At 35.6% G+C, this 17,547-nt stretch overlaps 1 protein-coding gene across 7 annotated transcripts in view; it reads right to left on the bottom strand.

Annotated features, from left to right (window-relative positions):
* The window catches only part of LOC128221242 (phosphatidylinositol 4-phosphate 5-kinase type-1 alpha-like), a 55,258-nt gene extending 38,828 nt beyond the window's left edge, over positions 1–16,430 (bottom strand). For 6 of the 7 annotated variants that reach the window (XM_052929776.1, XM_052929774.1, XM_052929773.1 and 3 more), the window contains exons 1-7: positions 16,203–16,430; positions 14,679–14,710; positions 10,641–10,763; positions 8,556–8,686; positions 5,853–5,970; positions 3,595–3,747; positions 2,951–3,010 (exon numbers count right to left, since the gene is read on the bottom strand). In XM_052929776.1, coding sequence (XP_052785736.1) covers positions 2,951–3,010; positions 3,595–3,747; positions 5,853–5,970; positions 8,556–8,686; positions 10,641–10,763; positions 14,679–14,710; positions 16,203–16,233 — 648 coding nt within the window. In that variant the 5' untranslated portion in view covers positions 16,234–16,430. The remainder of the gene's footprint in view (positions 1–2,950; positions 3,011–3,594; positions 3,748–5,852; positions 5,971–8,555; positions 8,687–10,640; positions 10,764–14,678; positions 14,711–16,202) is intronic. The other variant, XM_052929780.1, reaches the window with a different exon arrangement.
* Positions 16,431–17,547: the final 1,117 nt, after the last annotated feature.

The following is a 17,547-nucleotide window of genomic DNA, read 5'->3' as shown; positions in this document are numbered from 1 at the left end:
ATAATCGATTATAACTAAATACTATCGATTGTCGCCGATTTCAGGCCCAACCAATCAATTTTCGATTATAATCGATCATCGGAACATCACTAATTATTAGCATCATGTAATTAAGGAAAGAGTACGAAAAAAATATTGTAAGAGAACCAGAAAATTCAGTGAAATTATTTTTGAGTGTCACAAATCAAATTTTGAAAATTTTAGTATGCAAAAAACAAATATATTTTGAATTAACTGTCCATTTCAGATTTAGTTAAAAAAAAATAATAATAACTACTCGGAAATATGTATTCTAAAAGGCGATCAAATGATAACCACGTTGACAAACTGAACCCAATGATTTAGGGCTAAGCACACAGCGGGGACTCCAATCTTCATATAGAGTTATGTCCATATTTTCACAATCCGGATATTCTTGCAATAACACAGGGAATTTTAAGGGCACAGAGCAATACAATAGGGTTATTAGTACTGCGTTTTGATCCAGGAGGTTGTATTCTACAAGAGTAGATTTTTGCAGAGTCCTTTTCAAGAGACGCAAGCCAGGTGAAATCAAAATCAGCAAAAATCCACGAGAGTCGATCAAAGCACAGTACTAATGACCCTTTTATTATATACATTACTGGTTATATCACTTAAAAGCCACATGATTTCATAATAAATGTCCTTTTAAAGCCGCACTATTTTGTTTTATGACATCATTTTAACATCGCACAACAATACTTGTTATGATGTGATGTCTCATAAAAAATTGTGATCTGATCTTTTGTCAGCAGTATTGTATTACTGATTTCCAATCATTAACGCAAAAATTGGCTCATTCCAAGTCAAAAAATATAACAGTTGACAAAATGGTCAATCTGTGAAAGCGCAGCTTTAATGGCTCAAAGCATTATTCCTTTGATCTTTATAGAGTTTTATGGGTATATTCACCATCTATATATTCTTGCCAATAAACAGTGAATTAACCGCCTTCGCACACGACAGATATAGTTCCTTCTATCTTTATATGGAGTTATGACCGTATTTTCACAATATTAAAAGTAACCATCATAAGATGGCTGAAAAGATAAGATTGATATGCTTACTTGAAAATGACATAACTTTCAAATTAGGAATACAAAATCTTACAACCATTACATAAAGAAATAACTTTCGAAAGAAACACTCTTAATAAAGAAAAATTGAACAAAAAATAAATTTTTAATTTTGCAAAATCATAAACAAATGCCTTTGTTCTTTGTATTAAGGTGGAAGAAATTCCCTCATACTGTGAAAAAAAATGTTTACATATCATCTGAATAAGTATAACACTCATGATTCAACTTTACATCAACATGATATGTACAAATTTCAATATTTATCACAAATTACCGTATTATATCATGCATAGGACGCACTTTTTTACCCCCAATTCTCGTCTTAAAAATTGACTGCGTCCTTTCTATGCTATTAGAATTTCATCTGTTTTTTTCCAAGTCCATTTCAGGTCGAAAATATCGGGCCGGGGAAGAACGCGGTAATAGTAAGTATCTGTACTGCGTCACCGAAAAGAACAACTGATATAGGTAAAATCACGCAAGTTAACACATGCAGAAATATATTGAATGTTTACTTTAAAATGATTTATTGAGAAATAAATTGAAAAAAACACGAGTGTTTACTTTTTTATAAAAGGGACGCTACTCACAAAAACTCGATGTGAGTCAGCACTTTAACTGGATTGAGTTATAACGGTAACGGAAATCGGGAAAGGAGGTAAATATCAATTAATCGTTGTTTATGATTTTAATGTTTCGATATTTTACAAAACATTTTGTATGTAACTGTTTTAAAAAATTGATAAAGGACTGTGCATAACGCAAAGTAGCATTATTGTCACTATCAAATCTTTTCAAATGTGCGAAGGTGTGAAAAACACCCGCTGTCTGTCATTAGAAAAACATCAATAGAACAAACTATTGTGATGGTAATACCTTATGGTTGTTTGTTCGCACTTTACCCGATGTTGCCTTCCGCTGGCAAGGCTAATTACCGACACTTAATTATGCCGACATGCTTTAATCCGCACAGCGACAAGCCTTATCAAAACAATCATCAGTTTTGACAATACACAGTTTTGTTGCGATTGCAACGGTTGCAACGGTTGACTGTCATGCAAAAAGCATGTCGAGACTATTGCAACGGTTGACTGTCAGTCCGGACTATTAGGGCATTTGTATAAGTCTTATAATATGCGTAAATGTTCTCAAAATGTCAAGACATATATCATTGTTGTGTACGCTAAATTACCAAAATACGACGATAATTATCGAAATACACAAGACAGTTATCAAAATATGCCTTATATACAATTTTTTGTTTGTTTTTTACTTCAATATATATGTTATAAATACTTGACCAACCTCAATTTTTTGGCTCCGATTTTGACATTTTTCCGCTGCGTCCTATCTTATATATTAAGGGGTTTTACCCGTTTTCTCAACTATTTTTTTGCCTGCGTCCTATCTATGCTAGCGTCCTATACATGATATAATACGGTATGAATATGGTTATTTTCCTCTTTAAGCAGACATCAAGAAAACTGTCGATCTGACGGTCCTATCTGGTAAATTTTGACTCGGTCCAACTAAATATGTGATGTGGAAGGTTCGTCTGACTGACAGTTTTCACGAAGCAGATGAAAGCAGAAAGAAAAGACAAGATTACGAAAAGAATCGCAATGAGCGTTGTTTTAAAGACAAATGGAAAAATAGGTCCGAATGACCAAGACTTTTTCTGAACTTTCGCGATATCTGCTTTAAATACTGTGTTAACCCTTTAGCGCATGTATACGAGAAAGGCCGACATTTAAGCAAACTTCACAACATTTTTATGCATATAACTTCACTTTATATTAATCATATATGCCAAAACTTGATGTACATAGTTCAAAATTGAAGAAACTTACCTGGTAACAGTAAAGACCATAGAATTTTGGTAGCAATGTTCTTGGATTCTGGTTAAGATTCTAAAATAGAGCAAATGAGTAAGTATTAGAAATTCTTAACAGTGTCTACATCTAATATTTATAGTGAATATCTTATAGAAATACTAAAGACTGTCTACATATTCATCTACAGTGGATCTTATAGAAATACTATCTACATTTATTCATCTTCAGTGGGTATCTTATAGAAATACTAAATACTATATACATATTCATGTACATCGGATATCTTATAGAAATACGAAATACAGTCTACATCTTCAATTATAGTGTATGTCTTATAAAAAACACTTTCAACTTATTCATCTCCATTGGGTAGCTCATATAAATACCATCTTTATATTCATATACATCAGATATCTCGTAGAAAAACTAAATACTATTACTATCTACAAATTCATCTATATTTCATTTCTTATAGAAAAACATTTTACTAAAAACCAGAGTGCTAAATAAACACAAGCCCGCAAGCTTTTATACAGCAGGGCTTGTTAAGAATGTCGATGCCAAGCACAGAATTCGGACTTGTTCACCCAAAGTCTAATTTCAATGTTTGAAAAACAAAACAAATTCCGGGAAATATTGCTATATGTTTATCAACCCACCATATAATACCCAGGAAGCAACTTTTGAAGGAAGTTGGCCTCTTTATGCTGGGCAGTTTTGATTATAAACTCATCGTCCGCGGAGATGTAGAATATACTTCCGCCGGCACCAGGATTTGTAAGCTCCGTCATGGGATCATCACATAGCGACAACTGAAATTTGAAACATGATTTGAAAGTGGGAAACATAGTTTGAAATGGGAAACATGATTTGAAAGTGGGAAACATAGTTTGAATGTGGGAAACATGATTTGAAAGTGGGAAACATAATTTGAATGTGGGAAACATAATTTGAATGTGTGATACATGATTTGAAAGTGGGAAACATAATTTGAATGTGGAAAACATGATTTGAAATTGGGAAACATAATTTGAATGTGGGAAACATGATTTGAAATTGGGAAACATGATTTGAAAGTTGGAAACATAATTTGAATGTGGAAAACATGATTTGAAATTGGGAAACATAATTTGAATGTGGGAAACATGATTTGAAATTGGGAAACATGATTTTGAAATTGGGAAGCATAATTTGAATGTGGGAAACATGATTTGAAATGAGAATTTGGGCATCTTTTATAGCTTTAAACAGGAATTCTTATCATCCCTCTAGATGTGAAAATACTGTTGCTTGCATCTGGGATTATTAGTTCGGACATTGGATCATCCCGAATGGAAATGCTAACTTGTGACTGTGTAAACATATATCGAGGGCTCAACGCAATAGTTTTGTAACTCCATTATTTTTTTCATAAAATGGTGTTTTGGCAATTTTTACATGCTTTAACAGTTTTCCATCTGTCATAAAAATATTTTTGAAAAATATTGATTTTTAAGTACTTAAAATGAAAAATTGTCCAAACTAACAAACAGCATTGTTATGTTCAAATATATCAAACACAAATAAATTAAGAATTTTTTCCTTCTCCTTAAAAATTTTGAAAAATTGGAGCTATGACAGTATTGCATTGAGCCCTCAATATATAAATCCAGTTTACAGGGTAACACAAGTTCTTTAAAGTGCACAGCGGGATAGTATATCATATGCTGCAACATTTTTTGAGATTGAGGCAAACTAACCATTCCAAATGGAATCCTTTATTTTTCAGTTACAGTTTAGGAAAGTATAAACTTTTGCATGTACTGTACACTGTACATTCCTTGGAAAATAACGTCCATTTCATTGGTTTCAGTTTTGAAAATACATACGACTGCTTTCTACAACAAAATCTGAAAATTTTAGATACCGTAAATGACTGGGTATAAGACGATACGGGGGTATTAGACGCAGGGGAAAAATCTGTGAAAAGTCCGAGAAAAAAACTTTTAATCTATGTTTTTGGTTAAAAGACGCATAGAAAAAATGTCAAAATCGTCCACTATGTTTGTTGACAGTGACAAAAAAATTTTTTTCGTGAAAATGGCGATGGTTATGTTTAAAACCATACAACCATACTGTCGAGAATGAAAAGTTATGTTATGCAAAAAATATTTTGACAGTGCCCAACTTTGCTTTTTATATGTAAGCTTGATTATTGTTCAATTCAATTTATTATTCAAAATAATATTGAATACCGTAATTCACAAGAGTTCGGACACCATAAATTATTTTTTTCGCTCTCCGAATACATAGAAAACTATCATTTTTACATTTTTTCTTCATGTTTCCTTTTTACCACTTATTATTTCATCCGTAGTAATCAATGGTCATAAACTTATTTATTACGCCTATAAGTGTAAATCCTTCATCAAGTTAATTAAAACACCATTTCATACATGCATTGAACTGAATAAACACATTATATCGGCTTCAGATCAAAGAGTCACACTGTGTGACGTCACATAACTTACAGTTATACCCAGGATCTATACCTAGGATCTCGTGGAGAGCATGGACATTGCTATGCAGGATACGGTAACTTTAATCGAAAAAAATTTTTTTTTTAAATTATAAACCTCTTACGATATACCGTATCCCGATCTTTAACTGCTGTTTTAACCCGTATATACTCGATCAATATGACGCGAGTAACATCCCTTTCTACATAAATCTAAACAAACTCTCGGCTTGAAATTGACCTCAGAAAAAAAATCAAAAAAATTGTTACTGGGTATTAAACGCAGGCATATTTTTGCATCAAAATCTGAGGGAAAAAAGGGTGTCTAATACCCAGTCATTTACGATACTGTTTATTTAGGATTTAATTATATCATACTCTGTATTTAAAAAAGTTTTTGTTCACATAAAAAAATCTTACCATAAAGTCATCAGGTCTTATATTGAACAGCTCCCGAAAGTATCGAAAGGCCATCGGAGCGTACGTCTTGAAGCGAAAGTCACTGTAATGATGTGCAGGGGTCATGTTGCTGCCTTCGCTGTAAAGGAAATCTCACTTTTTAACTCACCTACGGGACAAGTTTACCAAAGGCTAATTCTACACCATTTTTTCTATTTTTAGTAACAGTGACCTTGACCTTGAATCTAGGGACCCCAAACGCAATCCCATGAAAGGTATCCATAAACTCTTTTCTATAAACCAAGTTTGGTCAAGACATGTCAACCCTTAGTAAAGTTATTCAGTTTTATAGGTGAATTTGACGCCACCCAGCCGAACAATGACATTCGTCATTCTAATAACCAGGTTTTCACATAAATGCTTTAGTGCAGAGCCTTTTTAAAAGTAATAGGGAAGACATTCTCGCCCTTTTTGTGGGAAAAAAACCCATGTTTTTTTCAGTTTTGTGAAAAAAATATTTGAGTACCTTTTCAAACATTTTGGGACCAAATGGAGTAAAATCAATAAAAGCAGTATATATATCACACAAAAACATCATTTAATGAATCATAAGATACTCGCTATATAATTATGATTTATTTTTGAAAAAGGGGAAATTTCAGAAGATTTTAGGAAAAAAATAGAGTCTGACTGGGTGTTAGCTATGGCAAAGAAGGGTAAAATGGTCCTGCAGTGTACAAGTTCAATCACAAGGGCAGTGTGTGAGTTACTGTTTTGAACCACAAGTACAATGTTCAATAACTAGTGTGAAAATAAGTGAGTGAATAGCATTGCCTTTTATCCACACAATAGTGAAGAATGAATAAGCTCCGCCTTCTTGATACTACTCTGTTATGGGAGATAACGTATGAACGTAAACAAAGAAAACAATCTCTAACATGGTGCATATTTAAAACACTTCACTGAAGGGTCATTGAATACCAGGAAATTATACATATGCCTAATTGACATAAGAATCTTAAGTCAACAGGGCTTCCGTTAAAGGAAGTTTGGAAGTAAATTACTCCCTAGAAATGGATTAAAGCTGCACTCTCACAGATTGAATGTTTTGACAACTTTTTATTTTTTGTCTTGGAACGAGCCATTTTTGCAAAATTCCATGCATAGAAACCAGTTATAAGACTGAGCACCGATAAAATATTATTATATCACAGATTTTTATATCTATAATAAAAAAATTGATATTTCTTGCATTTTTCTTAAACTGTTAGCCATAAAACATCAATTTTCGAAAGAGGAAATATGAAAATCTTCGATCTGTTCTTTTGTCAGCAATCTTTTACATTTTGCTTGCAAATCTTCACGCAAAAAAATGCCCTTTCCAAGACAAAAAATAAATAAGTTATAAAATGGTATATCTGTGAGAGTGCAGCTTTAAAACTTGGAAAATCGATTCTTTGGAAGTACAATAACTTCCATATTTTTGAAGAAAACATCCAGAGTTGAAAGCTTGGAAGTTCAAAATATCAAAACTTTTTGTCAATATTACTTTTATGGTCACAATTTCAATCAGTTTAACTGTTTTTAAGTGAAATGAATTATTATAATATTATAAGTCTGTGAATTAGGCAAGTTAAAGAATTTTGCAAGTTATTTGATTTTTGATATACTTGTTGAAAAATAGCTAAAAAAGATATTGTATTCCGGAGAATTAGAACCTCCACATTTCAGTGTAAAACTTCCAAAATGGATTGACAGAAAGTTAATACTTCCTGTTTCAAATTCTTAATGGAAGCCCTAATTCAATTTCCAACAAGAGTTCTGTAGAGCAAATGCTACGCTTGTCTGTTGTGGGTTTTTTTCTGAGTGGAATAAGGGGAAGAACTTATTAGGGCCAGGCGTATAGGCCTCGCGTTACAATGAGAATCCAATATTGTCTCTGGCAACATTTATACCAAGTTCCATTTGAATATATCTTAAAACAATTTTAGAGAATGGCCACAGTTGCAGTTTTAGCAGGCTGATAATGACACCAAGTGTATACCTCACAATACCTAAAATTTTATCTCTGAAAAAACAAACAAGCGATTTAAAGTCGGCAAAATATAAAAATTGTATAGTGGGAGAGGGTTTCTGTTTAAGGAAGTTTGGAAGTATATTTCTCCCTAGAAATGGGTTAAAACTGGATTTCCTGGAAGTACAAAAACTTCCACAATGTTGAAGAAAACTTTCAAAGTTGAAAGCTTGTAAGTTCAAAACATCAAAACCTGGTGTCAATATTACTTTTATGGTCACAATTTCAATCAGTCTTCAAGTAAAATTAATTAAAATAATATAAATCTGTGAATTTGTCAAGTTATAGTTGCAAATTATTTTATTTTTAACATTTTAGTTGAAAAAAAATAGTGAAAAAAAAATTAAGATATTGTATTGTAGGCTTAAACTTCCGAATTTTGGTGAAAAACTTCCGATATTGATGAACAGGAAGTTCATACTACCAGTTTCAAATTCTTAATGGAAGCCCTGGTGGGGGTTTAACTTTGTTTTTTGCTTCTCTTTAAAATAAACTTCTAAAGGGGGACAGTACAATCTGAAAGCGCATGCTTGGGTTGGAATGTATGTTTTTAAGAAATAGCTCTATGCTTGGGTTGGAATGTATGTTTTTAAGAAATAGCTCTATGCTTGGGTTGGAATGTATGTTTTTAAGAAATAGCTCTAACTTACCCAGGAAAGAAAACACTCTGAACAACTCCGAAATCCTGCATGAGCAAATCCCTCTCAGCTTTCGCAGACAAACCTCCCACACTCTGCCCAATCCCTAACTGTATGGCAGCCTGCAGCTCACTCGTAGGTTTCTGTAGAAATAGAATACAAGATTTAGACTTGATCAAGTGTTTACTGCATCTTATTTAAAAACAACATCGGTTCAAAGAAATTGTTTTCAGTCATCAAAAGTAAAATCTTGATGCTCATTTCCTATACAGTCAATTTTATTATATTACAAGACCTGGTATAAATACAGAGTTCCCACTTACTATTTTTTTCAAGGGTAAACTTACCGCCTGGGAACAAAAATTGGGGGTAAAATGCAATTTTGGGGGTTATGAAATAAATCAATATATTATTTATTTTTATTGAAAAGTTACATTATAAAAAATTGTTGGTTTTGTATTGAAGTTACACCTTAACAACTATTTAAATTCCTGTCAATCAAACTCTATTGTCTACAAGTTACATTTCTGAACTGCCCTTTGGATGACTTCATCCACGTCTGTCCCATGTTATTTCATGTAATAGTCAATTGTCATCCTGTTCTCAAATTTTTGACCAGACGCCTGCTTGTGAATTGCTAATGTGTCTATTCTGCGATGAAAATCCCCTTTCACAAGGCACAAATGCAGATGGAATTCCCGCATGTAGATTGGTTACAATGTTTTGCTGCTTATCATTCATTTTGCCAGACGCAAAAACTTATAACCTGTTTACATTGTAATGAAGTCACTGGGGCTAGATAGTATTTGTTATTTCTATTTTTAGAATACGATGTGGGATTCCAACGAAATTAATATTTGCCCCCGTGATTTTTTAATGCTTGCGATCTCGTACCGGGTGAAAAATGTATGTCTCTGAAACTCTGAAATAAACATACAGTAAAACTGCGATCGCTCGAGGTCGCCAGGGACCGAGCCAAAACCTCGAGGGAACCGATGTTTCGAACGACCCGATTTTCAATTTTCCAGTTTGATATGAAATATCTTTCAGTGTATTTTAAGTTTGAAGTCGTCAAACAGACTGTTTAAATACACCGATTATGTGTTGCGTTGTGGAAATCGCTAATATGTTGACGTAAACTAAATGTAAAACGCAAAAGAAAAAACAATAAATGAATAAATAGAAATGTTTATTTTAACAAAAAAGCACATTTTCGTAACAAGCAACATTTAAATGACAGAACATATTGTGGCATTAGTCAGATTAAAGTTTCGCAAAATCAAAGATTGTTGATTGGCGCATCTTGTCGGTTTCGCGAAACTGTTCAATCGCGAAACTGTTCAATCGTAATGTGACGTGACAGCGTACAGAGCGTCTGAAGATCACGGTCAGCATCGGCAGTGAATTCAAAAGACCTTTTGACCACATCTAAAGCGTTATCTTCTCGTCATTAACTTCTCATAATTATCATCTCAAATGCCCATATCAACTCATATCGATTATGCGTTAACAGTGCAAAAACGGTTTATCACCTCTTATCAAATTGCCTTTCAACTGTCATTGCAATTTTTACTACTTGCGAAAATTTTAACACCTAGCAATTGTTTGTTTATTTTGGAACACGCGTCCGGGAAAAAGTGTGAAATTATGTCCTCGAGGGAGCCATAAGGTTTTGTGCACGATTTGTGTACTTGGGACCGAGGATATTGCTCGACTGCTCGACATAATTAGGTTTTGATGCAGCGTGGGTATATTTTATATGAAAATAGAAGGAAAAAAGTTCGGGACCAAGCCCCAAATGTTGTCAACAATAAGAGTAAAAGGACCCTCAGCTGGAAATGTACAGGTAAAACTCGTCATACATGTTCACCTTGCAGCCATCACAGCTGGGTTACTAAGATATGACAATCTGTGGGTTTTGACCATTTTTGATCAAACTGGTTTCAGTTATAGAAAATGACTAAAACAATATACAATTTCGGTCCAAAAAGCCAGTAAAGAATGTTATATACACAAACCTTGTTTGTCCTGAACACATTCTCAAAAATCCCAATAAAAAGTTTTAAGGTAATCAATAAACCGACATGATCACAGTACCTTTTTATATGTAACAAGTCCTGTCTTTTCATTGTATCTGCGATGTCCAATCTTGCGTTCTCGGTCCTTAGGAACAGCCCCGGACCCTTTACCATGGCTACTGCCTGCATCTGATTGACCGCTCTGTGAATAGAATAAAAAGTTTAAGAGCAGCCCCTGAACCTTTACCATAACCCATAGGCATCTGACTGACCGCTCTGTGAACAGAATAAACAGTTTTAGAGCAGCCTCGGACACCTTTACCATGGCTACTGCATGCATTGGATTGACCGCTCTGTGAACAGAATAAATAGTTTAAGAGCAGCCTCGGACACCTTTATCATGGCTACTGCCTGCATTGGATTGACCGCTCTGTGAACAGAATAAATAGTTTAAGAGCAGCCTCGGACACATTTATCATGGCTACTGCCTGCATTGGATTGACTGCTCTGTGAACAGAATAAACAGTTTAAGAGCAGCCTCAGACACCTTTATCATGGCTACTGCCTGCATTGGATTGACCGCTCTGTGAACAGAATAAATAGTTTAAGAGCAGCCTCGGACACCTTTATCATGGCTACTGCCTGCATTGGATTGACCGCTCTGTGAACAGAATAAATAGTTTAAGACCAGCCTCAGACACCTTTACCATGGCTACTGCCTGCATTGTATTGGCTGTTCTGTGAACAGAATAAACAGTTTCAGAGCAGCCTCGGACACCTTTACCATGGCTACTGCCTGCATTGGATTGACCGCTCTGTGAACAGAATAAACAGTTTAAGACCAGCCTCAGACACCATTATCATGGCTACTGCCTGCATTGGATTGACCGCTCGGTGAACAGAATAAATAGTTTAAGACCAGCCTCGGACACCTTTATCATGGCTACTGCCTGCATTGGATTGACCGCTCGGTGAACAGAATAAATAGTTTAAGACCAGCCTCGGACACCTTTATCATGGCTACTGCCTGCATTGGATTGACCGCTCTATGAACAGAATAAACAGTTTTAGAGCAGCCTCGGACACTTTTATCATGGCTACTGCCTGCATTGGATTGACCGCTCTGTGAACAGAATAAACAGTTTAAAAGCAGCCTCGGACACCTTTATCATGGCTACTGCCTGCATTGGATTGACCGCTCTGTGAACAGAATAAATAGTTTAAGGGCAGCCTCGGACACATTTATCATGGCTACTGCCTGCATTGTATTGACCGCTCGGTGAACAGAATAAACAGTTTAAGACCAGCCTCAGACACCTTTACCATGGCTACTGCCTGCATTGTATTGGCTGTTCTGTGAACAGAATAAACAGTTTCAGAGCAGCCTCGGAAACCTTTACCATGGCTACTGCCTGCATTGGATTGACCGCTCTGTGAACAGAATAAACAGTTTAAGACCAGCCTCGGACACCTTTATCATGGCTACTGCCTGCATTGGATTGACCGCTCTGTGAACAGAATAAACAGTTTAAGACCAGCCTCGGACACCTTTATCATGGCTACTGCCTGCATTGGATTGACCGCTCTGTGAACAGAATAAATAGTTTAAGACCAGCCTCGGACACATTTATCATGGCTACTGCCTGCATTGGATTGACCGCTCTGTGAACAGAATAAACAGTTTTAGAGCAGCCTCGGACACCTTTACCATGGCTACTGCCTGCATTGGATTGACCGCTCTGTGAACAGAATAAATAGTTTAAGACCAGCCTCGGACACCTTTATCATGGCTACTGCCTGCATTGGATTGACCGCTCTGTGAACAGAATAAACAATTTATTACCAGCCTCGGACACCTTTATCATGGCTACTGCCTGCATTGGATTGACCGCTCTGTGAACAGAATAAATAGTTTAAGAGCAGCCTCGGACACATTTATCATGGCTACTGCCTGCATTGGATTGACCGCTCTGTGAACAGAATAAACAGTTTAAGAGCAGCTTCGGACACCTTTATCATGGCTACTGCCTGCATTGGATTGACCGCTCTGTGAACAGAATAAATAGTTTAAGAGCAGCCGCGGACACATTTATCATGGCTACTGCCTGCATTGTATTGACCGCTCTGTGAACAGAATAAATAGTTTAAGACCAGCCTCAGACACCTTTACCATGGCTACTGCCTGCATTGTATTGGCTGTTCTGTGAACAGAATAAACAGTTTCAGAGCAGCCTCGGAAACCTTTACAATGGCTACTGCCTGCATTGGATTGACCGCTCTGTGAACAGAATAAACAGTTTAAGACCAGCCTCAGACACCTTTATCATGGCTACTGGCTGCATTGGATTGACCGCTCGGTGAACAGAATAAATAGTTTAAGACCAGCCTCGGACACCTTTATCATGGCTACTGCCTGCATTGGATTGACCGCTCTATGAACAGAATAAACAGTTTTAGAGCAGCCTCGGACATTTTTATCATGGCTACTGCCTGCATTGGATTGACCGCTCTGTGAACAGAATAAACAGTTTAAAAGCAGCCTCGGACACCTTTATCATGGCTACTGCCTGCATTGGATTGACCGCTCTGTGAACAGAATAAATAGTTTAAGGGCAGCCTCGGACACATTTATCATGGCTACTGCCTGCATTGTATTGACCGCTCGGTGAACAGAATAAATAGTTTAAGACCAGCCTCAGACACCTTTACCATGGCTACTGCCTGCATTGTATTGGCTGTTCTGTGAACAGAATAAACAATTTCAGAGCAGCCTCGGAAACCTTTACCATGGCTACTGCCTGCATTGGATTGACCGCTCTGTGAACAGAATAAACAGTTTAAGACCAGCCTCGGACACCTTTATCATGGCTACTGCCTGCATTGGATTGACCGCTCTGTGAACAGAATAAACAGTTTAAGACCAGCCTCAGACACCTTTATCATGGCTACTGCCTGCATTGGATTGACCGCTCTGTGAACAGAATAAATAGTTTAAGACCAGCCTCGGACACATTTATCATGGCTACTGCCTGCATTGGATTGACCGCTCTGTGAACAGAATAAACAGTTTTAGAGCAGCCTCGGACACCTTTACCATGGCTACTGCCTGCATTGGATTGACCGCTCGGTGAACAGAATAAATAGTTTAAGACCAGCCTCGGACACCTTTATCATGGCTACTGCCTGCATTGGATTGACCGCTCTGTGAACAGAATAAACAGTTTAAGGGCAGCCTCGGACACCTTTATCATGGCTACTGCCTGCATTGGATTGACCGCTCTGTGAACAGAATAAACAGTTTAAGAGCAGCCTCGGACACCTTTATCATGGCTACTGCCTGCATTGGATTGACCGCTCTGTGAACAGAATAAATAGTTTAAGAGCAGCCTCGGACACCTTTATCATGGCTACTGCCTGCATTGTATTGACCGCTCAGTGAACAGAATAAATAGTTTAAGAGCAGCATGGGACCCTTTACCATGGCTACTGCCTGCATTGTATTGGCTGTTCTGTAAACAGAATAAACAGTTTAAGAGCAGCCTCGGACACCTTTATCATGGCTACTGCATGCATTGGATTGACCGCTCTGTGAACAGAATAAATAGTTTAAGAGCAGCCTCGGACACCTTTATCATGGCTACTGCCTGCATTGGATTGACCGCTCTGTGAACAGAATAAACAGTTTAAGAGCAGCCTCGGACACCTTTATCATGGCTACTGCCTGCATTGGATTGACCGCTCTGTGAACAGAATAAATAATTTAAGAGCAGCCTGCATTGGATTGACTGTTCTGTGAATATATAAATAGTTTGACTGTTCAACAGCCAATTGTATAAAACTGATAAGGTGTCCATAGGTTATCTTTAGGCCAATTGATAGTAGTCCATTATTGCATAAATACAACAGTACGCATTATTACATTTTCAACAAATATTACGATAGTGTACTTGCTTGATTCTAAGAATCATAATAAATTATACCACAGGAATTTTAATCAAATTAAATCATACTACTTGAATGTATATTGTTTCAGATATCATAACACACTAATGAAGTTATATCAGATTTACAGTGTCTGATTGAACTTCGTTATTTATTGATAATTAAATCGACTTACCTCAGACATTTGAGTTTTTATCTGTCTCAGAGCTGAAAGTAAAATAGAAGGAAAGTTTCAGGATGTTTTCCAAAAACATGTTTTTGACTCACATTTGACATGAAAGACGCAAGAAAATGAAATATTTTGATCAGCTACGTTTTTGCTTCCTTGTCTAACTTCAATCCAATTGCCACTTGAACCTGACCAGCAGGCCTTAAAATGACACAAATAAATAAAGGCTGGTAAAACTTACCAAACTGGGCAATCAAGCAAGTTTTAGAACAAAAAAGTAACATTTCATGTCTAGTTAACAAAAAATAAAACAGATCGCCTATAAAAGAAAATCAATAAAATCTTAATGTCGCTTCCTTTAATATATATATATAAATAAGACATATAGGCTTATATATAAGCTACTTTGTCCTTTTTTCAAGTTCATGCAAAATTCAAACAGCTTCGTCCCTACTCATGTTTTTTTTGCATGTAGGGGAAGTGGCCCTAGGCTTTTAGGAGGGGTAAAAACCACACATTGTTTATCAATTTAGGGGGGAAGAGCGTGATTGTTTCCAAAAAGAGGACATTCACTTGATATATTTAATATGGTATAAGTACATCACTATCAGTCTATGTAAAAAACTACTAAATTTAACATCTCCACACATCTCTCACTGATAACAAAGGTTGATCAGTGGTTGATACTGTTTCTGAAGAAGCAGCAGTTTTGTCAGAAGCCAACAAACATGCACACTGGTCTGCAGTTTTATCAACATCAACAGAGTCTATTTGATTTTCAATGATATCTTCAGAGAGACTTACATATTCGGAGCTATTTGTGTCATAGGAGTGTCAGCGGTAACTTTTTGGGCTGCGAAAGAATAATTTTATGTTGGCTTGTTTCTGATCTTTTTTCAATTTTTGATAATAAATTTCTTATTTTGAGACATGTTTGTAACGTTTGAAAGTGGTCTGAGAAGGATGTCTTTAAAAAGTGCTTAATCAATTAAACTTATTATCAAGCGCTGAATTATTCGATAAAAAGGTTTCATACTTTTATTTTGTAGTAAGATTCGAACATTTGTCAACATCGTAATTTGCCAGCCTTCTGTTTTTGTGAGAAAATTGTTCTAACAAAACATGCCTTCTCGGGGGTAAGCGGAGGGGTGAAGTCTGTTATGTAAGGAAACAAATTCTGCTTCTACAAAGCAAAACCTAGTGTGCTTGAAAAACTGACATTAGATTAAAAAAATATATATATTTCATAATAGGCTTACTTTTGAGACAGACAGCATCATAAAAAACACACCATCCTCAACCTTTTTTTTATTAAGATTTCCGATTTTGTTTATTTTTATCTTATTAATTGCCAGACAGACAGGTCATATTTCTCACATGTCCACCATGATTTTTAATTCCCACATACTTCAGGCAAGATGGATATTTCAAAGAGTGGAATCGGTGATATAAACGCGAACAGTTATTTGCTTATAATTAAGAAGGAAAATAAATAAAGAAAACAACAAAATTGACAAGAAAAAAAGTCACCTGACACATCCAAGTCGGTTGAGGCATCCATTTTATAAATGACGTAAGTTCTTCAAAACTGGAAGTAAATTTGGCATTTTGGCTTTACATTGATAAGCTCGGCTGACAAATCAGTTCAAAATTAAGCCTAAAATATGAGCTAAAATTGAGAATAGTTCTAACAGAATTTGGGTGTTTTTGACGCATTGCGCATGCGCTAATATTTCAATCGGTGACTATTAAACTATTGATCCGTGGAAACGGCGTATGTTGGTTACGATGAACTAATTTAGGGTATGAAAAATTAAGCAAACTCCGCGCAGTGTTACTTCCCTTGCAGTACAGTAATCACTGCCTTCACAAATATCACGTGATGATAGAAACGGCACGTGATTGCAATTTACAAAATGGACGGAACACCTTTAAAAGAAATTCCAGCAACATGTTTCATTTGTTTAGAAAATAAACGATTTTATTCAATAAAAGGAAAAAATGCAAAACGTTCGATACATGTCTGAATAGCTAACAACACATCCATGTTGATATTGTAATTTGTAAATCCTACTTTCAATTTGAAAAAAGACCGAACATTTCCGAATGTTTTTTTTAATTGTTATTTTTTTATAAAACATATTATGCCTATCAACTGGCGTAAAGTAATTATTTAAGAAAGGATATAAGAATAAATATATATGATTAAAAAAAATGCCATTAAAAGTTTTCATCCAATTTTGGATGAAAATCTTGTGGTGGCAGTGATTACTGTACTGCAAGGGAAGTAACACTGCGCGGAGTTTGAAAATTAAGTTGCAAGCAGACTGCATGTATAGGTTACACACCACCATTGTCATTTCCTCTACAATTCAATGTGAAATGATTATTTTTAGACAACATTTAAAGACATTTCGAGCGAATGCAGACTATGATAAACATATATATTCTTAAAGTACAAGCTTTAAATTACCGTTTAAGCCCATAAAACGGGGGGTCAAGTTATTCCTAAGAAAAATCTCTCCACTTGAAAAATAAACTCTAAAAATTGCACAGTCCGCCATGACAGTTCTTCCAAAATGACCTTTCAACTATAGGGCAGCAGTTTATGCTTAAATCACTATTATAAATGATAAATCGAGCAATAATAGATACTCAAGGTATAGAAGTTTCAGGAATAATGATATATTTTTTTATTTACAGTGTATTGAGAATGTGAAAACATGTATCAGTCATAAAAACATTATTTTTTATTGAGAATTTTCCACACAGCCGAGATACATATGACGCAATGGTGACGTTATACCTGTATGTTATATACTTCTTTTACGCAAAACACATGCACATTAGCTTATATTCACCAGGGACCAAATAT

The sequence above is a fragment of the Mya arenaria genome, chromosome 16 (genome assembly GCF_026914265.1).
Source record: "Mya arenaria isolate MELC-2E11 chromosome 16, ASM2691426v1".
Lineage (NCBI taxonomy): Eukaryota > Metazoa > Mollusca > Bivalvia > Myida > Myidae > Mya > Mya arenaria.
This window is presented reverse-complemented; position numbering and strand designations above follow the sequence as displayed.